The 25,142-nt window shown below is 41.2% G+C and overlaps 2 protein-coding genes across 2 annotated transcripts in view; both read right to left on the bottom strand.

The window, feature by feature from the left end:
• Positions 1 to 369: 369 nt before the first annotated feature.
• On the bottom strand, positions 370 to 12,540 carry MCM6 (minichromosome maintenance complex component 6). Its single transcript, XM_066190384.1, has 17 exons — positions 12,409 to 12,540; positions 11,403 to 11,549; positions 10,725 to 10,835; positions 9,993 to 10,242; positions 9,178 to 9,343; positions 8,955 to 9,100; positions 7,911 to 8,061; positions 7,371 to 7,512; positions 6,943 to 7,084; positions 6,695 to 6,802; positions 6,021 to 6,176; positions 4,852 to 4,980; positions 3,838 to 3,999; positions 2,634 to 2,769; positions 2,198 to 2,365; positions 1,210 to 1,349; positions 370 to 573 (listed from the first exon to the last, which is right to left on the bottom strand). The coding sequence occupies exons 1-17, from the start codon at positions 12,519 to 12,521 to the stop codon at positions 460 to 462; spliced, it is 2,481 nt and encodes an 826-aa protein (XP_066046481.1). The 5' UTR covers positions 12,522 to 12,540; the 3' UTR covers positions 370 to 459.
• Positions 12,541 to 16,582: 4,042 nt separating this feature from the next.
• The window catches only part of DARS1 (aspartyl-tRNA synthetase 1), a 36,672-nt gene continuing 28,112 nt past the window's right edge, over positions 16,583 to 25,142 (bottom strand). Inside the window, exons 8-16 of the mRNA XM_066190385.1 lie at positions 24,785 to 24,896; positions 22,934 to 23,068; positions 21,925 to 22,072; positions 20,865 to 21,011; positions 19,827 to 19,869; positions 19,116 to 19,196; positions 18,510 to 18,621; positions 18,003 to 18,074; positions 16,583 to 17,225 (exon numbers count right to left, since the gene is read on the bottom strand). Coding sequence (XP_066046482.1) covers positions 17,134 to 17,225; positions 18,003 to 18,074; positions 18,510 to 18,621; positions 19,116 to 19,196; positions 19,827 to 19,869; positions 20,865 to 21,011; positions 21,925 to 22,072; positions 22,934 to 23,068; positions 24,785 to 24,896 — 942 coding nt within the window. The 3' untranslated portion in view covers positions 16,583 to 17,133. The remainder of the gene's footprint in view (positions 17,226 to 18,002; positions 18,075 to 18,509; positions 18,622 to 19,115; positions 19,197 to 19,826; positions 19,870 to 20,864; positions 21,012 to 21,924; positions 22,073 to 22,933; positions 23,069 to 24,784; positions 24,897 to 25,142) is intronic.

Raw genomic sequence — 25,142 nt, forward strand, 5'->3', positions numbered from 1 at the left:
ACTATTTTTTTCAGCCTCAAATTACAGGCATATTAAATCTCACATGTGAGTAAAAACAATTCCACCCCCAAACATTAAATGAGCTTTTATTTATGTTAATAAGAAAAACAGTAAAAACCTATAGCATAAAATGTCTAGTAAAAACAAAAATGTAAAATTAATCTTATTTAAAACAGAAACATCTACATAGCTTGATGATGAAAAAAGCTGTTGGATGATTCTCCTCTGCATCCAGATGATGACACTGAAATTCAGAGCTAACAGTGGAACTAATATACGTGTGTCATGTCTTTAAAAGCTTTCCAGGCATGCTCAGTGTAAATGAGAAATCGTGTGTTACTGACCACACTCCGGCACAGTCACAGGAATTTAAGGAATTAGCCATACAGCAAGCCCTGCAGGAAAAGAATGCATTTTCCAACTTGTAACCAGTCAACTCTACAATGCCATTCTCAGCCCTCAGTCCTCCAGCAGATAGTTTGGGTTGACAACCAGGTATGGATCATCATCAAAATTCTCCTCTTCTCTGGATCCTCTCAGTCCTGACTGGGACAGCTCAATCAGAATGTGGTCCTGCAACACATACGGATTTGTGTTAAAACAAGGGCAGAGAGGTTTGTTTGTACTCACTGAAAGGCATTTTTATATTGGTAAAACCTCTTATTAATTATTTAACCCTTTTAATTGTGAACTCCGTCTAACAGATTCTTAACATTAAGTGGAAATCACTTCCATGTTGTATCCTTTCTGGGAACTTTTCAGCCTAGTGCTTTCCAATCTAATGGTTTTGTGTCCTTAAAAGTGAAAAGTACTTTATTTTGCCATACTTTTCCCTCCAAAATGCCCTCATACCCCTCTGACTTAAGGCTATCCATTGAAAACAAGTGTTAATTGTATTTTTGCATCCTAATGTATAACTAATGCTATAGAAATACAGAAAAATATCACATTGCTATAGTGACATAGTATAGCACTTTGAACTTTTACTTATACACACCTCTAATTAATTTCAGTGTTTTTTTCTGTAATTACTGTAACAGGTATAAAACAAAGAAGGCATTTATACTGCATCAGTCAATACAATGGAAGAACAAAACAGATATCTCCAAATAGGAATGTATTCTATTAAAAATAAAACATTTTTAAGAGATGTTACAACCCAATACAAGTTAAACCCCTTTTTCACTGTCCACACATCTCTATACATACATAATGTGTAAGTCGGTGAATGACCCTCTCTATGATCTTCTTTTTGTTTATTAGTTCTTCTTCAGATTCGATTTCAGATTCGATTTCCTTTAGATACCAATTAATAAGTTCACTTCTCTTTAGTGCTGCATCGTCCTCTTCTGCAGAGAAAATGATTTGCATCAACACAGCAGCAGTAAATCAGCACTCAAACCACAGGGGAAAAGGATTTACACATTAACATTCAGCATGCTGAAGAGAGAAACATGCTTTTTAAGGTGTTTAGGAAATGTCAGACTTAAGGGGTGTTTTTTAAAGCACCGTATTTTGCACAGGAGGGTGTTGTGTCATGGTTCGATTGGAGATAATGAGATTGAGAATGGAAGCTTTCAGTTCTATGCCCTCAAGTGGATTCCAAACCCCATCAGCCTTCAGCTTCAGGAGAAACCAGTCGCAAGGACTCACACACCTTTCCTCTAAGTAAGGGCTAAAGAAAAACCACTGTCACACAAAGCCAGAGGAGTCATCCTTCTACATGTACTCAGCATTTGAACACTGTCATCTCCGCACCCTTCCAAAAGCTCTGTTGCTTTAGTATCTGGTATGACACAACTGCTGCATTTCATTGCAGGAGTAGCCTCACTGCAACTGAAATATTGTAGGTTCTGAAGAACTAATCCAGCCATTTGCTTAAAACTCCTGCTCCAGTTTTCACTGCTGCAGACTCTTCTAGCTTGGTTAAACCATTGTGTGCTACAAATCCTCTTCTGGCTCTGCTCTGCTGACATGCTCCTCAGCTTAATGGGTTTTGACAAATGACTAAGGTAACAGAGCTATAAACTCCAGGAAGTCCTATTTGCATCATCAGATGTCATAGGAGCATAGGTCTACACCTGACCTGACAAGTTTGTTGTCTCAACAGGAGTGAAAATCGCATGTACAACAGCAAGAGATAACAACTGCTCCCTGAACTCAGGGTCTGCCTTCTTTGCAATGAGGCAATTCTTACCTTCCTCTGCTTTCCTGAGGTGCAGCACCAGGAGATTAGAAATGCGGCGGTACTCAGAGAAGCCCAGCCAGAGAGAAGCTTTGGGTGCAGCATCCTTGTTCACATCCTCAGAATGGCCATTGATCCCATTCACAACACCATTGACCCCAGCTGGAGCTTCCGCCTCACCTGTTTGGACACATGCCCACGTTTAAAGCTGCAACATCTTTTAGCTATTCAATACTCTGAGACACTGAAAAGTCTTGCATTGACCCACCAGCTGAGTTGCAGAAGGAGGCTGAAGAAACAACACAGTTAAGAACAGGAGTCCAGATTTCTAGAGCTCATTAGATGATGAAAAGGTGAGAAACTGAAGAGAAGCACAAGCTCAATCAAGGTAAGCTGTAAAGACTGGAAGGACTTTCCCCTTTGAAAAATCTGTCTGTAAGTAATTTACCATTGACTCCATCTTGGTCCTCTTGATCCTCCATTTGCTGTTCATCATCTTGGTCTAAATTGACATCAGGAGTCTCAACTCTAATGATGGACTTATTTAAAAGCCTGAAAGCTTCCTTCACATGTTTCGGGTGAACCTGAGGAAGATTTGAAAAAACATATATTAAATAGGCACAGGAGCACTTTTAGTTTTCCAACAGCTCCAGAAACTCATCTCTGACTCTGACAAAGGCGTTTTCTACACACCTCACCTGATTAATCCTAAACAGTAAAGACTCTGCAAGTTGAATTATATGCCATCACATGTACTCCAAGGTCATGCAAGGTTATGGAGGGAAAAGCAGCCTGATTAATCTTTCAGGGTTTAGCAATCATGTGGAGGCGATAAAACTTTTACTAAGCCAAGAACATTTGGGAGAAAGATCACTGGAGCAAGTAACATGAAAGAAATGGGTCTGAACAGAGACAATATGAAAGAAAGAGAGATGTAATTAATGATACTCTCCTCCAGAACTGAAAAGCGAAAACTGGAAAAATCATCTGTAGTTGTGCCATAAGCTAAAAACTATCTGTTTCTTTATAAGCTGGATTTAATTTAAAAGAACCCAAAGGGTGTCCTTACACAACCAGCCAGCAAGGTTCCATCCCTGCATGTGTCACACAGCCTCTAATCAACATTTCAAAAGGCCTGCTGGGTTTGAAAGCAGGGACTAGAGTAGCAGTAATCACACTACAGTTAACAGCCACAACACAACGTGCTTTTCAGCAGTGGTTGATGTGAGCAGGAGCTCAGATCACACATGCAGGTACTCTCAGGGAGGTCCACACACTTCAATGAACTTTGGCCTTTTAGACTGCAAATGGAAGAGAGCCAAGAGATTACAAACTATGAAAGACCAGGAAAGAAACTGCCAACAGCCCGGGCTGACAGGGCTGATTTGACAGGTAGGAGGCCGAGTGCTGACACAGCTGTGATACAAAATCATGCAAGTTCTCAGTTTGGACCAGCTGACCCCAGTTTTACAAGTCATCCCTCACAACCACCGTTTGAGTCTGGCACACAGACTCAGGCTGAGTATGACCACGACCCCAAGCTCTCCTCCTCACCCGCAGGACTACACCCAGTATCACAACCAAAGAGCAAATGCAGAACTGCCACACATTTCCATGAACATTTACCCAAACTTCCATCAGGCCCCTGATACCTCATCACAGCAGTGCATGCGGGCCATGGCCTCAGAGAGGCGGATCATGCTCTCCAGCTGCCTCACTGTGATCCTCCAGGACGACTTGGTCACTCCGGAGCCATCGCGCTGCCGCAGCCGCTTGTACTGCTCCACTATGAAGTCCTCAGACTCCTTGGATATCTGCGTGGCATCAAACACAGGGACGGCAGTTCCAGTGCTCAGAGTATTAAAGCTTTTTCTGCTTGCATTAGATTGGCAGTTTCCAGGCTTTGAGGCACTGGCTACTGCTTTTATCTGAAATATTCTGTACTATACACATACTCTACGAAAGCATTATGACAAACACATTATGTTGAAATTATGTTGTTAAAATGATTACACTTATCAATGATAATGACATTACAGTAAGTAGATAGCTGCATTAATTATTTTATAGGAGATTTTTTTATCATTTCTATTTTTCTGTTCCACTGACTCATTTCCAGGCATAATTCATGTCTGTCCTTACTAGATTGTTCTGTTTACAGACTTACGAAAAATCCAACACACAGCTCATCCAAGCTGCTACTTGAATGGACACCAAAAAAAACTGTAGTTAAGACTAGTTTCCCATGTTCTGGATTTTACCAAAAAGCAAAGAAATAGAGCAACAATATCCTTTTAAAATAAAATAAAGACACATAAACTGGTTAAGCAGTAGGTCAATAAAATCCATGCAGCAGCCATGTTGAATAACCCATGCCTGTGAGGTATGAGGTGGAGATGAAGTGACCCCTCAATGGTTCCAGACAAAGGTTAACAACTGCCATGGACCATAACAGTCAGCTGGGCTGGCTGGGTTTCTGGAGTTTAGGAGCACCAGGTTCCAAAATATGCTCTGTTTCTAGGTAATAACTTGATTTTATGGCTCCTTCCTTGAGAGAACACTACGCCAAGTATCTTGGTGAGAAAAGCCTCCTGCAGAGTGACTGTTCCTTTGGACCTCCTCAGACAGAACAACTGCTCCACAGTTTACTTAAAAAGTAAAATTACCTTTGGTTTAAACTGTCTTGCAAACAGCAGATACCTTCGGATATCATCCAAGGAATAGACACGGTCAACAGACTCCTCCACTCTGGAATGCAGATCCACGATGCGCCGGGCAATGGCGTAATCGACCACCTGGGACATTGGGGCTCTGTCAGGGTCACTTGCACAGCATCAGCCAAAGAGCAAAACAACACTTCTATTCTTCCTTCCCATTCCCCCTGCTCACTGGTAATCCTCATGGCAGAGCTAGCCTTTCCAGCAGCCAAACTCTCTGCCAGGAGGTCCAGGAGGATGCCCTGGGGGTTTTTAATACAAGGAAACACAGCAGAGGAGGGATAAAAGGCAGTTTTAGGATTTATAACCTCTTGGAACTCTCCTGGGTGACAAGTTAGCCAGAGAACAGGCAGACAGTAGCACTTTCCAGCCTGGGAACTTTCTTCCTTTTCAGCCTGCTCTGTCTCTCTCACCAGTCCCTTCTCAATTGGACAATCACTCTGAGCAGAACAGTGGCTGAACCAACATTAATCTCTGGTTCTCATGCGTTCCCAAGGCAAATGCCATAGACAGGTGGCAGCAGTTTCAGCCTTAGTGACCAGCCATTTGTAAAAATGACTAATGGTGTTAAGTTTGCAGGTCAAACCACTACAGGATGAAAAGGCACCGTCCTCGTATTCAGCAGAGCATGCTCAAATTTGTACTGCCAGCTTTTAACTGCACAGACAGAGCAGAAAACCAAGAGCAAGACACTCTCATGAGATTTGCTTCACTTAAAATTGCAGAGGGCCACCAAGATGGTCAGAGGGCAGGAGAACATGATGTACGAGAGGCCAGAAGAGCCAGGTCTGTTCAGCTTGAAAGGAAAGCAACTGCTTCACTGGCCAGCATAGATGGGATGAAGCCAAATAGTTCTTGGATAAGAGGCAACCCATATGAATTGAACAATGAGAAATTCTGATCGGATATAAAAGTTACTATTTTCTGAACACATGAAAGTTGTCACACATTGCAGGGGCCCGAAGAGACTGCAGAAACTCCATCCTTGGAGATACTCAAAACTCACTAGGTCAAGTCTCGGCAAACTGTTCTCAATGATCTGTTTGAGGGCAAGGTTAGATGAGAGAGCCCCTGGGATCTTTTCTGACACAAACTATTCTATAATTTCTAAAAATTACCTCATTGCATTCATCCACAAGGATGAAGAAGAGATCAAAGCGGGACATGATGGGAGCTGACAGGTTGATATTTTGTTTCAGTGACTTGGATCTGTCATAGCGGCCACCAACCGGGTTTGCTGCAGCCAAAATGGAGGTCCTGGCATTCAGAGTAGCCTGACAGTGGGAAAAAATAAATTTAAAAAAACCTGTATCTGTGACCATTTCCTAAACCAACTCATTGCAATCCAAATGGATCAGAATAACACCTTTTAGATGGAATTCAATGCAGTTCAAAGCATTACAACAATTACTCCTCAAATGCACGCATACTCCAACAACAAGCCCTTTCTAACAAGATCTCTGCCCTGAGACACAGTTTGATGATCAATATTGAAACACTGCCACACTCCTCCCAATAACACTGAAACACGTCCTTAAAACTGCTTTTCACAAGACCCCATTTTTCTACAAACATACACAATTCTGTAACCCTTTTTGGGGTTACTTCAAGGTTAGTCTTTTCCCATTTTCTGTTTCGGTATGTGCCACAAAAACTTTACAACAAATGATTTCTGTCCTGCCACAGTGAGGCAGCTGCAGAGGTGACATGAACATCTGGCAGGTAAAGCCACATCAGTACACATAACAAACAGCTGATGCTACAGATTATACAGAGGAGTAGTGCAAGCTACCTTCACTCCAGCTTTAGTAATGGATATTGTTTGCTGTTCCATTGCCTCATGAATGGCTACTTGATCCCTCACGTCCATCTTGTCAAATTCATCAATGCAACAAACCCCCTGCAGCAGAAGAATGAAAATAAGTGACCCAGAGTCAATTACTTTTGGAACAAAAAAGCATCATTAAGACAATTTACGGCTCTCTGTCATTAATCAAACTCCTTCTAGGGGTACAGAACCTCTCCCTGTCCCAGACTCACGTTATCTGCCAGCATCAGTGCTCCAGCCTCAATGACAAATTCGTGGGACTCCTCATCTTTCACCACAGCCGCCGTCAGACCCGCGGCGCTGGAGGCTTTGCCGCTGGTGTACACAGCACGGGGACTGAACTCATCCACGTGCCTGTGGAAAAGAGTAATAAAACCTCCAGTATTTTATCTGTCTCTGATATTTTTAAATGTGCAGCTGATCTATATTTTTAATATTCAACATCCCTTGAAAATATTTGAAAATTCGTATCTTGAGTTTGCTTTAGCCCTGTTCGAATACTTCAACCACCATCCACACAATCTCTGGGAAATATTCTCAAATATCTTACTTCCCATGTTTAACACAGAAAAAAGGCACAGTGCACATTTATAGCTCTAGTCACACTGGATAATAATTAAATACTGGATATTAATCTTACTTTAGAAACTGACTCTTGGCTGTACTTGGATCACCAACAATACAAACATTGATGTCCCCACGCAATGAAGTGCCTTCTGAAGTGGTCTTGGGAACTCCTCCAAAGAGCATCAGCAGGACCCCACGTTTTACTTCATCATTACCTGCCCCAGAAAAGACATTAAACTAAACATCCAAAGAAAACACCACAATTTTCCTATTTTAAAAAACCTTCATCCCACTAGAATTTCACAGCATTTGAGCACATCCACCCAGAATTCACCGATTTGCTAAAAATCCACTAAAACCTGTAGGGTTCAGTAGTAGAACAACTGATATCAAACCCAACCCTTTGGATTGGGCATGCAGCCCTTAATGACTAAACACCACAAATACTCAAAAAATAGATTTTTCTCTTCTATGCAACCAGCGCTGAGGGGGAGAGTTTGTGGTAGCTGGCACAGGGCTTTCAACCTTTCCTGAAAACTACAGAGACAGCAAAAGGAATTAATATTTACACAAGTGAAATCTTCCCTCTCTGAGGCCACAAATGGATTCTTACCATGGATAGTGGGGAAAAGGCTGGTGCACAGATTATGGTAAAGGTTCTTATCTTGGCTCATTTCAAAAACCTTTTCCCACTCTTTCACAGACATTTGGTTTTTAATGCTTTCCGCAGTCTGTTCTTCATCTCGGAGCTCTTTTCCACCAAACTAAACCAAGGAAATAAGATAGCAACAAAAGTAATAACAGACTCACTAATGAATGTGAACACTGCAGACAGGTCACAAAAACTTGCTCTGAAATCTAAATAGGAGAAACACATTCTGAAAAGCTGCCCTTAGGCTAAGTAACCTCATCACCTTATACCTTTAAAAACCAATAGCCAATTTCCTAGCAGGCAAAATCAATGGTGTAACTTCAGTTAGTGAGAAAATCCCAAGTGAGCTGCTTGTACAGAGATCAAAAAAAGAGCAAAACCAATACGACTTCCTTTGACTAAAATTGTCTTTGTAAGCATTCTTACATTAACTGGAACTTGCAAGGCTTTTTGCTGCTCTGAAATGGGGGCCAGAAACTTCTACTCCCAGAACATACCAGATACTCTTTTTATCCTATATGATAGTGATGCTGTTAGCAGAACCATAGATTACAGGACCACACCATGCCAAAACCCAGATGTAGTCAGTATTATACATGTTGCAGTAACATCCCAAGACATCACTTGATAAACCAGAGGGAACAGAAAGGTTCCCTGTTTTTCCTGTGACAAAATACAGCAATAGGATCACCTGGAAGAAAAGGAAATGCTGCAGAAATGGATGAAAGCTGAATGGAAACACATGTGTCAGTTAGCTGTTGAGAACAAACTGTAATACTGGCAAATAATCACACCTGTGAAAAATGCTATGAGCAACAAAGACAAGAAAAGAACCTTGCTGCGTAAATTCAGTGAGAATATAAAGACAGTCCAACCAACACAGAAAGGTGGCGCACACACACACACTTAAACCTTTACCCATTCCCGCTCCCTGATCTGAGGGAAAACCATACAGAGCAGAAACCACCACCAACACCTTTAAATCTCCTTTCTCTGCAGACTCACCCGTGGATTGGTTGGTGCAACATAACAAGCCAGAAAGACGAGCTTGTAGGAGAGCTCCCGGACGCCGAGGGCGCGCAGGCCCCGGATGCCTTCGCTCTCGTAGCCCTCTGTCCCCGTCACTCGCGAGCCGGTCTCTGCCCGTAACCCTGCCAGCGAAAAGAGACTCAGCACAGCAGCTCCCAGCACCACGGACGCCTCGTGGGGGTCATGAGGAGCGACAGACCTGGTGTGGAGAGCTGGGACACGTCAGGCACGACAATCAGTGAGCCGGTGAAGTCACACTTGTCACCCGCCTGGGCAGACTCCACGGCCTCAGCGCGCAGGATCACCTCCACACTGCGCGGAATGCTGCCCCGCGGCAGCTCGCCCTGCGTCTCCTGGATGCGCACCTGGCAGGGACAGAAGCTTCAACACTGAGCACGTCACCAGATCTGAAACTGCTTCAAAAGCTGCCCTGCTAACAGGTGCGTTAAACAGCATCTGATTGCTGCCACCCATGTCAATCCCTCTTCTAATACAACCAAAAATCCCTTCACTAATCGCATCCTAGGAGTCTTGGAGCAGCTTAGAGGATGCACAGTGACAATTCTGAAAAGTATCCTGAAAATTTCAGTTAACGTGGCCGACGTAAAATACAATTGTGGGATGGGAAGTGCTGATGATTTGGGAGACTAAATCAACCTGGAAGAGCAAGACACTGCAGGTAACAATAAACACCTCTTTTCATACTTACATAAAAGCAGCTACACGTGATGTACTGGCAACATGAGACTAACTCTGGCCTGAATATGTGGGGTTTCAGTGGCTTACTAAGACAACAAATGTCACACAGCAAAACTAGTCATTTCCCATTCTTAAACATAGGTCTTCCAGAGACAGGAAGAAACCTTCTGCAGAAATTGCAGTGCCGTTTCTTGAGTTTTTTTCTTGATGCTTACAAAAATTAACCATCTTCAGTGTGTAGAAGTACAAATAACACCTTCCAACTACCAGAGGAACATTATTAGTTGTCATTATCCTCCAACATCCCCCCCATACCTTCTGGAAATCAACAAATCTCGATTTGTTTGTGTCCAGCAGGAACCTCCTTCTGTTGGCACAGACTGGGTTTCTGCAGATGTTTGGCAGGGTGTATTTGAATTGCTGCTCCACATCTTTGATCACTGTCTGGCAGTCGAGGCACAGGAAGGTTCCACTGACCAGCTCTGGATGGACAGGGTGGGTACGGACCACCTGCCCACTGATGCGCAGCAGGGAGCCAATTTTTGCTGAAGTCAGTTCCCGAATTCTGTTCGAAACAGAAATTCACAGGGATTAAATTACTGAGTTGACAATTTTAGGCCCAGGGTACTAAGATACAGTACAGTGTCACTCTGTAAAGAACTGCTGTAACAAACAAAAGAAACAAACTTACTACAATATAATCTCATTTTATGATTTTACATAAACTTTTAGATTAATACTACAGGTCAAACCAATGCAAAAGTTACATCACTGGTACTTCAAAAGTGACACACACTAAATTTTTTTTTGAACTAGAGAGGTTACACTTGTTTGTGAAATATGATGAATTTAAAGTATCTGAGTATGATTTACAAATTAAAAGCTGTGTCAAAAAATCTCCTGCACAAGATCAGGAAACTTTGCCATAACTGTACTGGCCAACTGCACGTTTCACATTACATAACCAAAACACTTTCAGCCTGCTTTGACATATTTTCTGCCTGGTAGTAAAACAGCACAAGTTTCTGGAACTAATGATCATCCTACTTGTGTCTGGTAGGCAGGTCCTGGAATGCAACATAAAAGTCCTTGTTTGCAGGAACGTTTCCGTGGTCTCTGGCAAAAGTCTTTGTTGCTCGACACAGGTACGGATAAACCCTGAAATATGGGAAGAAAAGTTCAAATTTTAGAGAATCTATCAAAATGCCTTCTCTGCTTTAGATTACATCACAGGCTTGTATCAGATTTCCAGGTTCTGGCTTTTAATGCTATGTTGTATAACCCAAAAAAGACATTCTAAATATGCTAAATGTGAGATCACTGCATAATAATGTTATTTGCACCATTGTTTGATAATAGACTTTTTAAAGTCTCGTTTTATGACGCTTCTATCTTCATGTTAAGAAATATATGTTTAAAATAAGTCACCAACTCAATAAAATATTGTCAGAGCATGAAATTTTAGAGTTTATTCTGTATTCTCACACTGACCACCTACTTTTTTACCACAATAAATGCAATTATCTGGTTAACTCATGGTTTCCAGAGAGGAATCCACTAAGAAATGGTTTTAGCCAGTTAAAAAAAAAATCTTAAATATACATATTTTCAGGATGCAGAAAGAAGATAAGCCTCTTGTTTTTTTTATATAAAAGCAAGATACTATGGGCCTGAGACTCCAGAAGAGCTCAGCTTTACCTGAAAAAAACCCACTCTACATTTTACCTGTAAAATTCTTCCTGAATAGTGGTAGAGAGCTGCTGGTTGAACTGCTCCAAATCTGCAAAGCTGACGATCAACGTGTTCCGCTCTGGCCGGATCAGTTCTTCAGCATCTCGCAAGTACTTGACCTCCCCATCACTGTTCTGGAACCTGAAAGGGATTCAGGAAAACATGCCACAGTCACACATCAGACAGCAACTGAATACTTCTGAATTCAGGGAAAAAGACAGAGAAAAGGATCACTCACATTCAGGCATCCCACAGTCCCTTGCAAAGCCCTTTTCTAACAATATTTCTTCTCCCACCCCTTTGCTACATCTGCTCTATTCACACCCTAGCACAGGCACGCCGCGTTTACGGGCACATCGGGTTTACATTTCATACAGGAGAGTTGTCCCAGTGCCAGACAACATTTTATTTAAGGTTTAACAATGGCTCTGCACCAGCAAGGTTGTATTTCCTCGGGGTGATGTTAATGGTTTCCTTATTTGATGCGGATGGGCCCCTCAGGAGGCAAAACGCAGGGAGCCAGACGTATTAATGTGTAACACTCAAGCCACGGAAAGTGTTTACAACATAGCTGTGACAAAACTTTGTTAAAGGGACCAAATGCACCTAAAAAATCATATAATCATAGAATGGTTTGGTTTAGAAGTGATTTTAAGATCATCTCTTTTCAACCCCCTGCCACGGGCAGGGACACCTTCCACTAGACAAGGCTGCCCAAAGCCACATCCAACCTGGCCTTGGACGCTTCCAGGACATGCCAACTTCTCCGGCATTTCCGCGGAAACTCTCCGAGAAGGGTTTTGCCTACCAAGAGCGTGCTGCCTTCCTACAGGTTCCTCCTGGCAGAGCCCAAGACCACAGCAGAGCTTCTCCAGCTGAACGCCAAGGAGAGGGGGCACCAGGCCCTGACAGGATCTCGCCAAATGGCGGCCCCTCCGTGGGGCGCTGCCGGCCCATCATCCCTGCCCGCCGGCCGCCAGGCCCGGCCCCCAGCACTCACTCCTCTAGGAAGTCCAAGAACAACTTCTGGCACTTCTCGGCCACTTCATCGCGGATCTGCTGGTGCTGCGGCGCCGCGCCCGCGCCCCCCACCGCCGCCACTGCCAGATCCATCCCGAACGCCGCCGCTACCCCGGCCCGGCCCCGCAGCGGTTCGCGCCACGCCGCGCACCACGTGAACCGCGCGCCGCCGCGCCGGCCAATCGGCGGCCGCTGTGCCGCAGAGCCCCGCCCGCCGCGGCCGTTTTCGCGCCAAAGGCGAGGGGCGGGAGGGCTGGGGGCGGGCTCCGAGGCGGCGGCCGCGCAGCGCCGGGCACCAGCGCCCCGCCGGGCACCAGCGCCCCGCCCCGGGCTGCGCCGTCAGGGACCGCGGACGGGGCCGGCTGTGGGCTTGTCAGCGGGCTGCTCGGTGCTGCGGGCGCCTTAGAGCTGTGCCAGAGCAGCAGTGTTTCCCATGGAGAAACAGAGGCGTAGAATGCTAAGGGGTTGTAAGGGACCTTAAAGATTATCTAACCCCAACCCACCTGCCGTGTCAGGGACACCTCCCACTCGAGCATGTAGCTCAGGGCCTTAAATCCAACCTCGTCTTGAACCCTGTCAGGGATGGGGAATCCATAACTTCCCAGAGCAACCCGCTCCACTGTCTCACCATGCTCACAGTGAAGAATTTCTTCCTAAATTCTATTTAAATTCCCCTTTTCCAATTTGTCTCCATTCCCCTTGTCCTGTCACTACAGTTCTTGACAAACAGTCTTCCCTGTAGGCCCTTCAGATACTGGAAGGTTGCTATGAGGTCTCCACACACCCTTCTCCAGGCTCACCATCCCCAACTTTCTCAGCCTGTCTTTGCAGGTGAAGTGTGGCCCTCTTGTAGACTCGATCCAACACTTTCATGTCCTTCTCATGCTGGGGATGCTAGAACCATAAGCAGGGAGGTGTCAGCTGTGGGCAGCTCCAGCACAGCAGCTGCAGTGAAGCTTCCACACAGCACTACTTTCCCCAGGAAGAAATCAGCTCTGGTAGCTGGAGTTAAAATTACCGTGGTGTGGCCAGGGCACTGCTGAGGAACCCCCGAGCCAGGGAATCCCCACAATTCGTACAGGAGGCTCTTCAGCAGCTGCTCGCTGAGGAGACCCACACCATGGAGCATGTCCAGCTTCTGAAGAACTGGCCCAGGTGGAAAGGGTGAAAACTGTGCCAGGTGAGGGTCAGGTCACAGTCTGGACGCTTGGCTCGGTGTAGGATGGTTGAAGGCAGCATTTGCCAAGCGGTGCCATGGCTGACAGCCATTCCCGAATGGCAGCTGCTGGCACACGGCGCCTGCCAGCAGGAACTGCTTCAACATCTATGAAAAATTGCTTACAATTGCTCTGCCACCTGCAAAGTCATTAATCTCTGCCTAAACTGGGAGTTTTGCTGTAATTAAAGCAGCTAAGGGTCTTTTTCAGTTTTGAAACCCTTTCAGCCTCCTGCAGAGGTGTTTGTTCATGTTTTGGTGCACTTGCCATATAGTGAACAGACAACTGCAAAATGGTAAAGAAAATAAGAGGCTTGTAGAACTAACTTGGTAATTTTTAAAACACTGGTGGTGACTGAATTCCATTTTTTGTGAGATCATACTAGGAAAAATGTGCACAAGTTGGTTGTGAGGCTTGTTTTAAAAGAAATAATCCATCCTAGATGATTTCTCTCAAAAAAGAATCTACTATTACCCAAAGAAGAAACAGTAAATAATTAAAATGTTTGGGGAAGTTTCTGGAACCCAAATGTGAGCCAGGGTCCGAGGCAGCCATATGGTGTTCCACAATGGATATTGTCAAGACATTCTCCTCCATCCCTTGCTTTCACATGGAGTACTGTCCAATATGCCTGGAATTGACAGGCACCGGGTGAAAGCATAAAGTTTTCCTGTTTTTACTCTTCCCTTCCTCCTGCCCTGGGCCACTGGGCAGGGAGCAAAGCAGCTGTGAGGTGCTGCCCCACCAGGGTTATCCCAGCAGGTGTGGGCAGCCATGGGGAGCCAGGCCTGCACTTGGCTGCCAAAAGAACAGCCTGAGTCCTCTTTCCCACTGGGCAGATTCAGACAGCTCAGTGGACACAGATGGGTTTTCACAGGAAAACGGGGCAGTTAAACTTGAGAAGCAAACTGAAGCTTTGTTTTGTGCAGATAGACTCCCTGGCTATTCTAACCAATACGCTTCATAGTTCCTTAGTTTAAAAATTTGCACTACTGTAATTACCATCTGAATATAATGAAAGAAAAAAACAAAACTATTTTACCTGGTGGAGAGGCAGCAGCAATGTGTTTTCCTTGCAAACTGGTAAGCTTCCTGCAAGTTACTGGAAATAAAGGATAGTACAGGTTTTACTTTTCCAGAACTATTTTAGCAGACTTGCTACCTATCAAAACACCATAAAGGTTTTCCAGATCTTCATTATTTGCAGGGTTTCAAACTAAGTTCTAACACACTGCAGCTCCCACTAAAGTATCCTGTTAAGATGACATTCAGCACAAATGCATTTTGCATTTTGATTTATGATCATAATTATTTTCTGTTGGCTAAGAAAGGCTGCATGAAAGGATTAAGCATACAAAGGAATCAGGGCCTCCATCTGAATTCTTGTTCTTGTGCAGTTACTGTGAATAAATCAAGCTCCAGCATGAGTCTGAATAACTCCTAACAGAATTGGTATAAGAACCGTTGTTACAGACATGCATGCACAAAACTTGTTGCCAAATGTAGAGCAAGAAATAGCACCCAGGACACTTTTTTGTGGACAGGAAATATAAGTCAGTAATTTTGCTTCTGGTTAGAAGAATGCACATCCAAAGTGGAATATATTACTGGTTCTGTATGAATAAAGGTAATTAAATTAAATTCATTCCAGTTGGCTTAGCTAAATAAACAACTGTTTTGAAACTTGGATTCATCAGTAATAAGTCTGTGACAATAAGCTGTGTTTATAATCCACTTAGCTTTGCAAAGTACAACTGGTTACAGTGTAAGATTTTCAAGCTAATAATTTGGGAAGATTCCACAGTAAATTAATTACAACAGACTCATACACAAAGCTGCTAAGTGTTATTCCCTGAATTGTGTGACTCCTAAACAAAGTTTAACTTCTACATTTCCAGTACTTTACCTGACTGACCTTTAGTATGATTGTTTTCTAATGGAGAACTCTTGTCATAAGACATTAAAATTAGGTCTTGTTCAATGGCAGCTGCAAAGATGATTTGCCCTTTTGTGAAACTCTACACAATTTATACACAGCCTCACTGACCTTTCTGTAGCATAACCAATATATGACTTCTCTGACATTTAAAAATCAAGGTAGCAACAATAACACAGACCATCCACACCATACCTCCTACTGAAAGCTTGATCATGTAAAATGTTAAACAAAAATTAAGTCAGGAATTACAAATACATATGAATATTAGAACTACTGAAGAACCCAGGTCAGGAATTTAATCCTTTGCTCTTTGGCAGCAACATTTACAAAAAGTTTTAAATTTGAAAACCAACTCTCAGATGCAGTGTGCAAAAGGAAATTTCAGATACACTGGTGCCCCTCCAAATGCAGGGAACATTCTCTGGCTTGGCAGGAGGAGGACAATGAGAAGTAACTTTGTGCACTGCTCCAGACTTAGGAGTTCAAGTAAGTGAATAATCTGAGAAAAAGTGTGTCTAGAAAGAATGTCACAAGTACTCTGACTTACAGAAACACTCAATTCCTCTGAAGTGTACAAAGTTGGTCTATTCATAGCATTTATAAATAAAAAAAACCACCCTGAAACAGGTTGACTTACATAATTTGGGTTTTTTTCCCTTTGGTAAAAGATGCATGAAATCTTTGTTTTGTTTGTTATCTCAGAGGCTGGGTCAGGCAAACACATGACGTGCTCTCAAACTCACTATCCATTTCTCTTCTGAGAATATTATATATCCCTTGTGTATTCCATGAGCACATGTAAACTTCCAACCATTCTCAAATAGTAACATAAAATAAAGACCAGGCCTATGGCTTTTATACAGCTTTCAATAAAATGGGGAGAAGATGGAAAATAAATTTAAATTTTAGACAGTTATTACATCAGTAAAAAAAAGCAAACCAAAAAAGCCTTATTGATTCATTATCTTGTGAGGATACAAAGCAAAAAACCAGACAGATTTGTATCTAGTTTACTTTGAGAGCTTTATTTCAACCTATTTTAACAACTTCTCATGAAGATTTCTTGTTAAGAATGTTCTCACCTGCTTCCCTACCTGACACTCATGTAAATTATCAACTGGCCGGTCTCCCCAGATTTTTAAATTGCAAGCAACCAGTCACTTTATCTTGGAGCCAGTACTTCCAAATATTCAATCTTGCTGACATAAGTTAAAAATGCAAAATGGTTATTGCATAATTTATTAAAATGTTTAGAAAAATGATACAATATAATGTGACACTAAAATACTAATTCAAATATCCCATTTTCATTAAAAATGTGCAGTTGCCAATACAAAGAGTCTTGATCTGTTAAAATATTTTCCTTTAAATAAACAACTAAGGATAAAAAAAAAAATTACTGTGGCACTTAATAAAGGAGAATTTTGCTTTTAATTGCATATCATAATGCTCCAATCAATCAATACACGTTCATCAGCAGCAGGGGCTGTGCCTGCAGTCAGATCCTATTTGCAGGGCAGAGCATTCCCAACTCTCTGAGCAGCTCCTGTCAGGGCGTCAGGCGTTTGGGATCCCTGGGGAACATGGAGGTCTGACGGACGTTGTGCAGCCCCAGGTAGAGCATGGTCACTCTCTCCAGCCCTACAGCAGATGAAAACAGCCCATCAGCACAGTCAGCCTTTGTTCAAAACCCCAAAGGAGCTGCAGGTCCTTCCCAGCTGGAGCCAGCCTCACAGCGCAGTGTGAGCACAGCCCATTATGCAGGCACATGATGGATGGAACCCAGATGCACACTTGGTTTTCCACACACCTCCTACGTTAAAGGTTTCCACCTGGAACACCTTGAACCCAGTGTTAATTCTCGTGGCATCTCCTGTTTGGCTGGTACTTTGCCATGAGCACCATCTACTCTGAAGAAAGGATGCAGCTTCAGCTTCCTTGATGTCAGTTCTGACTGACCTAAATGATTTTGGATTACCTGCAAATGTTGCATGCTCCCAAATAGATGAAGAAGCAATCACTTATTCCTCCTCATTGCAAAACACCTTCATCAAATACACACAGACCAGTGGCTGCTGGTATGATGGTGACTTTGATAAACCTATACGTAACACATTATTTTCTTGCTTCCTTAAATTTTCCTCATTGGTTAAATTTGAAAGTGATGTGCCTGGCTAGTGAGGTGGCACTTTTTCTTGTGATCACCTTCTTTTTAAACTTCCCAGACTGTGCCATTAGTATTTTGCCTATTTATTTTATGATGATCTTTAAATTTGAGCTTCTCGCCTTAAATTCTCCAGGACAAACATCCCCACAAATTTACCTAACAAGGTCACTATTCAGAATTTTATACTGAACTCTTGCTTGGGACTGAGCAGTATAAGTTAAGCCCGGGCTAAACAAAAACCAGATACTTACCTATTCCACCACCTGCGTGTGGAGGTGCACCAAAGCGAAAGGAGTCAATATAAGCCTTTATTTTCTCCAAATCTAGAAAAGAAAAATATTGGTTTCTCACCTGCTTAATGAACCCCAAGCCAAACATACAAGTGACTGCAGGACTAAAAGCACAACAAAAAAACTACAAACTAACAGTGGAGTTTTACTCATTGAACATGTAAATTGTCCAGAGCTATCTAGAATTTATGGCTGTAACAGTTTTGTTATATAATTTTATTAATAACTATTTATTAATAACTATTGAACAAGGTGATGCTGGAAGACTCACTAGTTTCTTAATACCCCACTCCAGATGGTTAAACAGAACTTAGATGGATTAACATTAAGAATGAAACAGAACTCTGGTTTTACCACTCTGACAACAAATTCTGCCCCAAATTCTTCCTCTACAAGACACAAATCAAGTAATGACTTAAGTTCTTTTAAATTGCCAATTTAAAATTGGCAATGCAAAATGAAAATTACCAATGCCATGATGCTTGGCTCTTTCTGTCAGCAGCTGGGGGTCATGAATTCTCTGAGCTCCAGACAAGATTTCTTCCCCTCTCATGAACATATCATATGAGTTAGAAGTTTTCTGGAAACACAAAAAGGAGTTTATTTCCCACCTACAGTTCTGTAGTTTGCAAATATTTACCTCTCAAAAACTTAATTTTCTGATATCCAAAGCTGTAAAAAAAGCCTATTTTCTGCTGAAGTGTCCGCTGCCCTGGAATAATGTTTTTGCCACTTTCCAGTGACAGCAGCAATGTTTGACCATGGAGATCTCTCCATAAAGCTTTCCCAGTTTTTGCTCATTTCTTTCTGGTATGTTTTCATCAGTGAGGAGTAACTGAAAACATTTGACAAGTCACGTAACCCTAACCTGATCTTGTTATCATAATTTCAATTACAGCAAGGCTGGAACTAAATGATCTCTAATGTCTCTATCAACCTAAACCATTCAGTGATTCTGTGGTCATATTAATACATTTTATCTGTCACATCAAGTTACCCATACATGGAATAATTTAAATTAAAAAAAAAAAAAATAAAAAAACCCCATTGACAACAACAAGGAATTTTACTTACAGGGTTGGCTGGGTCTGGCATTGTATAAAAAGGCCTCACAGCAAGAGGATATTTGTCAAGAATATAGAAGTCAGTGTCGTACTGAATAAGTAATTTAGAACAGTTAGTACAAGAGAAAACTACACAGAAAACAAATTACAAGAGAAAGATAGAACCAGTGCATCTTTGAAATAAAATTTTAAAAATTTTCCCAATAGCTTCCCACAATATTGTCTAAGTAATATTGTCTAAAGTGGTGCATCCTTTCTTGGTTTCTCAATACTATTTCTAGTGTAAACTTGCAAATACTGAGCAGTAAAGTGTGTTGCTGTAACAGACACTTTTCTTTCCCCCCCAAAGATCTCATTTTCTCCTACAGATTTTGTTAGAATCTGGTTTGATTTTTCTTTTTTTAAATCTCTTAAGAAGTGGCTTTGGAACATACTAGCCTGTTTGGTGTCTTCAGTGCAACATATGATAGAAATAAATATAAAAAATCGAAAATGGTTTGAAACTGCTTATTAATGACAAAGACAAAACTTGACAGTGGATGAAATACACAGCACCAAAATGGGAATGCAGCCAACTAAAAAATGGTAATCACCAACTCTTCACAACTTCTGCATGTTCTCAGATCCTGTTTATATGCACATAATTACACCAACCCTATGATTCCACAATATCAGCTTTCAGATTCAGTGACATATTTATTTACTCTAAAATAATTGTTACCTTTTCCTTTACCAGGCGTCCCAGGAGCTTTTCATTAGGAGTGCTGAAAAAGATTATCATCATTAAAATGAAGTGATTTCAACTTGTATTGATGATACACTTCACAAAGCCCAAAAGACTACAAGCTACAGAGCTGCTGCACCCTGACCCTTAGAAAATCTAGTACTTCTTTCTGACTGTTTTGGGTTATGCACACAAAAATTGCAGAAATAAAGTATATTTATTTGTTTCTAAATATGTCATATTGGTCCTAGAAATCCCTTAAATTAACAGGTACCTAAAAATATTCTTGCTCTCAATGTAACCTCTTCCTACTTACCATACTCTGATTACTAAAGAACTGTGTACTTTATTTCTATTGCCATACATCCTACGTGTAACACAGTAAGTGAGAAACACATGAACAGTTGTTGAGGAAATGATTTTCCTCCACCAGATTCTTATGATGAAAACTTTATTTGCTGCACAGATCATTTAACTTAAAATCACACAGTACGCTAATGATGCTGGATATACTATGGGGAAGAACAGAACTGTTTTAGTTCATTTAATGTGTTTAGTAAAGTTTATATATAAACTGCTAATTAAACCATCTCTCAGTAAATCAACGGGTGTTCATCAAGATTGTTTAATCATTTTCCTGAGAGAGGTGGACGGAAGAAATGGAAGGATGTTATTTAAAGGAAAAACCTTATGGCAGCAGAATATTTTTGTTTAATTCTATTCAAAGACATGTTGTAATTCACATGAAGGACTGCAATTGCTGGACAACAAACACTTCCTTAGAAGATTCAAGCTGCTCTCACTTTATAGTGTCAGTTATTTTCTGTCAGATTTCAGAGTTTGTATCTACAGTCTACGTTAAAAGAAAGGATTATCTTCACATCCACTCATTTACTTGTCAAGAGATCTGGACAAAGTGCTGTTTATTCCTCTGAAAGCTGTGGTTCCTTATTGAGGGCTGTCAGGTGCTCAGTACAAAACTGACACTTCACTACCACTCTCCCAAGACTGACACAGTTATGTCCTGCTGAGTACCTGAGATCCTCTTCATCTCCCATCTCCACACCAGCCTCCCGAAGCATGGCCACACCTTCACGGTATTCCAGCCTCAGAGTCGGCTCCAGAAACTTAAATGGCTCACATGGGAACTGCTTGCTCACTGTCTGAATTTCAGTTTGGAATCTACAGACAAAGAAACAAGAACAGAAGCCAAATACAAAATAGTCAAGAACTTGCAGCTAAAAATGGTTTTGTGATCTTGCCACAAGAGGTCCCTCTTGCAACATAAAAACTGTATTAAAACCACTGCTGGAGAAATTTTGTAATAAATTGTTTCAACAAAGTTAATGCATCTATTTCCTTGATGTTAATATTTTACTACTACTTCTGTTCATCCCTTATGTAAGAAATAATCGACGAGGTCAAATTTTCACAGTGAAGACACTGAAATCACCCCTTTGATTTGCAGTATTTACCTGGGTTCTTTTTTGATTTGAGTAATATCCAAATATAAACAAGAAATTTCCTTCTGTACTGACAAAGATTTGCATTTCTGCTGGCAAAACAATCCAATTTGTAAGCAAATGGAAACCACTTCCTAAACTTCTAGCCTGGCTTTTTAATGAGTTAGACTGTGAATAATGGACAATAATCTTTGCTGTTATCATGAACAAATGCAGGCTGGTACAATCACTTCTAATCAAGAAAACTTTCTTATATAGTAAATATTAAAATAATATTTGAAACAGAACCATCTACCAGTGGTGGCACAAAAAGAAGGACAATTTAAATTAAGGATGGATCATTTCTCCCAGGAAGTAATTTTAACAGCAGACAGCAAGTTTCTTAGCGCAAGCCAGCATACTCCAGGAGATGCTAAAAATAGTTCAGTGGCCTATGCCTTGAGTGAACCTTAGAAGTCAGGCACAAAGAAACAGTTAAGGGCAAAGCAAAAATATATTTTGAAGTTGTGCTGTAAATCAGATTACCAATTATTATCTTACAAACTGAGGATAAAAGGCTTGCCTACTTCATTCCACAGTGCAAGAAATGTCAAACAAAGTTGCTCATTAAAAGAAGGAAATGCTTTTATTACCTTTCCTGCAGCCCCTTGAATATCTGCACCAAGGTATCTGCAATCTCATCTACCACTTCATGATAGTGATAATTAAAAGCCATCTCAATATCCAGACCAACAAACTCAGTCAAGTGTCGGTGTGTATTGGAGTCCTCAGCTCTAAATACTGTAAAATTAAACAACAGAAATTCTAACTGACCTGAAATTATCATTCCAGTTGGAAAAACAACAATCATCATTTGGATTAAATAGACATGAAAATTCTCACTGAAAGACACAAATAGAACTAGCAGCCTCAGAGCATCATTTGTAACAGTGACAGCATTACTGCAGCTGTGGTACTCAAAGGATACAAGACAGACACAACCCATAGTGAGGCAGGATCTCTGCTTAGACCGGCAGACATAAGTGGAAAAAACACACAAGCTTTCAAGCGCACAAGAACTTTCAGATTTGAAAACTGCTCTTCAGAGGAAGTGGACTTGTACACGTGTGTCTTCTGGGATAGGCACATGAGTCTAATATAAACAGATCTTCCCATAAACCATGACTCATCTGTTAGTGATTAACAAGAAATTTAAGACCTTCTGAATTACCTGGAATTCTTTTTTTTTTTGTTTTATACACTGTTACTGACTTGTTTTCAGCATTTTGAGGTTAGGTATCTTTAAACCATTTGAGCTCTTCAAAGAAAACTATTGTACTGCCACCTAAAGAAGCCATGTCCTATCCGCTTTAGAGAAAGAGAGCTTGGGAGAGGAAATTATTCATTTTTTATTATTTACTGACAGTTAAAAGTAAGCTTGTTCTAAGTAATGCTGTTCAGTACATGTACAGCAACTTCTGTCAACTTTACTGTCATCAGTCACCTCAGCTGAAATTTGGTTTGGCAAGTGAAACTGCATCAAGTGAAATGATTCAAAGCTTTAGTGTGTGTGTGTGTGTGTGTGTTATCTTACTTGCACTACAGCTGCTAAAAGCCACCAGGGCACACTTCACACGTTGCATACAGCAGTGCTTTTCTTACCTGGCCCGACGCAGAAAACCTTTTCAAAGTCAGCACAAATACACATCTGCTTGTACAGCTGTGGGGACTGAGCCAGGTAGGCACTGGTTTTGAAGTAGGATACAGTAAACACATTGGCTCCTCCTTCACTGGCAGCTAGAAAACAAGCGCTGTTATAAGGAATGACTGAAATTAAATTAAGCAGTTATTAAAGTAAAAAAGAAAGAGATTTTTCTTCAAAGCATATTAGAGGAAAAAGATATATTTGCATCCATCCAGTCATGCCAAGGTAAATTTCACAGCTCAGGATTGTCACACTTTGTCTTGAAAATCTGCAAATTTAGCTGGGGTAGTTTAACATGTTACTGTTTCAGCTGACCTTCACCTTAGAGTGAGAACAGCGGAGAATACATATCTGTACTAACACATCCACCTGCACCCCTGCATTTCTGTGGAAACCAATCTCTGCCAGTGGCTCAGCCTGCCAGGGGCTCACTGCAGACCCTGAGATCAAAGTGCATATCCTGTTTTGCCAGGACCATCCTCTCAAACTGAAGGCACAAATATATCTCACAGCCAATCCCAGATTTACCAGAGGGCATGAGCCAAAGCTACAAAGCTTTTTCTAAGTTTGAGGCAATTTTCATGGGCAGTTACAGGAACAAGGACCACATGCCTTTCCCTTACTGCAAAGCACCTACCAAAACTGCACCACTTCACCTTGCCAATTCCCAGTGTGTGACGTAAGAGGTGCAGTGGCCTAACACAGGTAACTTTTAAAAACCTCAAATCTTAAAACAGTTATGATGCTTAAATTGGAAGTTTAGTAAGGATTGCACTGACTTAACTTAGTAAATTTCACAAAATATGATCTCATCCAAACAATGGGACGCTTGCTTGCTTTCAATGGAACACTTCACACTTCCTCGAAGGTCCTGTGTAAATAACTTGGGAGCCTTTTAGTACTTTATACTATGTATCTGTCTCCATAGGAAAAAGTCATCCAATCTTCTAGTTCAATGACACTTTTCATGTTGAAAGAACAGTTGCTTACATGCATTTTGTTAAAAAGCTCACTTTTTATCTCAGTCAAGAGATGTCTTCCAAAATATAAATACAGAAGCACAAAATTCTGTAAGCAAGACGTGCACTTTATGAATGTACACACAATAACACAGTAACACAAATGTTCTGCTCTCATTTTCCATGCCATGTATCTTAGTGGCATCAAAAAAACCTCAAAGAGCACCAGTAAGATGGAAGAAAAACCTCCATCAGTAAATCAAGCCATTGGACTTTGAAAACAATACAGCAAATCAAAAGAACTAGAAGCAAAATCTACATTTCAAATTTTAAGGCTGAAGCTGTTATTCCACATTTCCAAAAGGAAAAAGGTCTACCACCTTCTATTCTGCCACATTCTCATAGCTAAAGAAGTGACAAATTGTGCCATACACCATATGTTTGTTGCAACATCTTTTTGATGGAATCTGCTTTTAATCTAAATTAGACTGGATTTTTTTTAATACTGAGAATGGAACAGGCAGTGCTCAACACTGAGAACACTGATTTGAGGAATAATGCATATGATCAGAATTAAACATTCATATGCATTGCAAACTACATAAATCAGGTATATATATATAATTTTTCTTGTCATTCTTTAATAGCCTAAGTCAGGAGAAAAGTAAAGATCAACTCTGACACCTGTAAGAAGTTTGCTATGTTGCAAGAAAGCAGAATTCAAAATTTCTCAGCTATAAAGAAAATTTATGTTTTTTTAATATAAATTTACTAATTTTTTGTCAGATAGGTACACTAAGCAACTATAAAAGAAGCACACCTGTAGCTGCTGGATCACATATACAATACCTGAAATGATTTTGGGAGTCTGAATTTCCACAAATCCCTTGCGAATAAGAGTTTCTCGGAAAAGCTGACAAATACCAGACTGAAGGCAGAAGATTGCCTGACTAGTGGAGGTCTACAAGAAGAAGATAAAATAATGAATCCTATGTTAATTCTTCCTGACTCTATTACTTCTTCTGGACAGCTGGAAGGATGAATTCCTTCCCTTGGGAATACTTGATTATTGTATCCGCCTAAAGAGTGAAAAGTGTGAATCTGTAATTGTCTGTTACACAGAAGGAAACAGGAAGGGAAACCAGAGAAATTATTAATTTCAATTTATAGCATATTCAGTTATAAACGAGGCACTGTGGTCAATTCC

The sequence above is a fragment of the Chamaea fasciata genome, unplaced genomic scaffold (assembly GCF_029207755.1).
Source record: "Chamaea fasciata isolate MVZ Bird 193981 ecotype frontalis unplaced genomic scaffold, bChaFas1.0.hap1 SCAF_8, whole genome shotgun sequence".
NCBI classification, from domain to species: domain Eukaryota; kingdom Metazoa; phylum Chordata; class Aves; order Passeriformes; family Sylviidae; genus Chamaea; species Chamaea fasciata.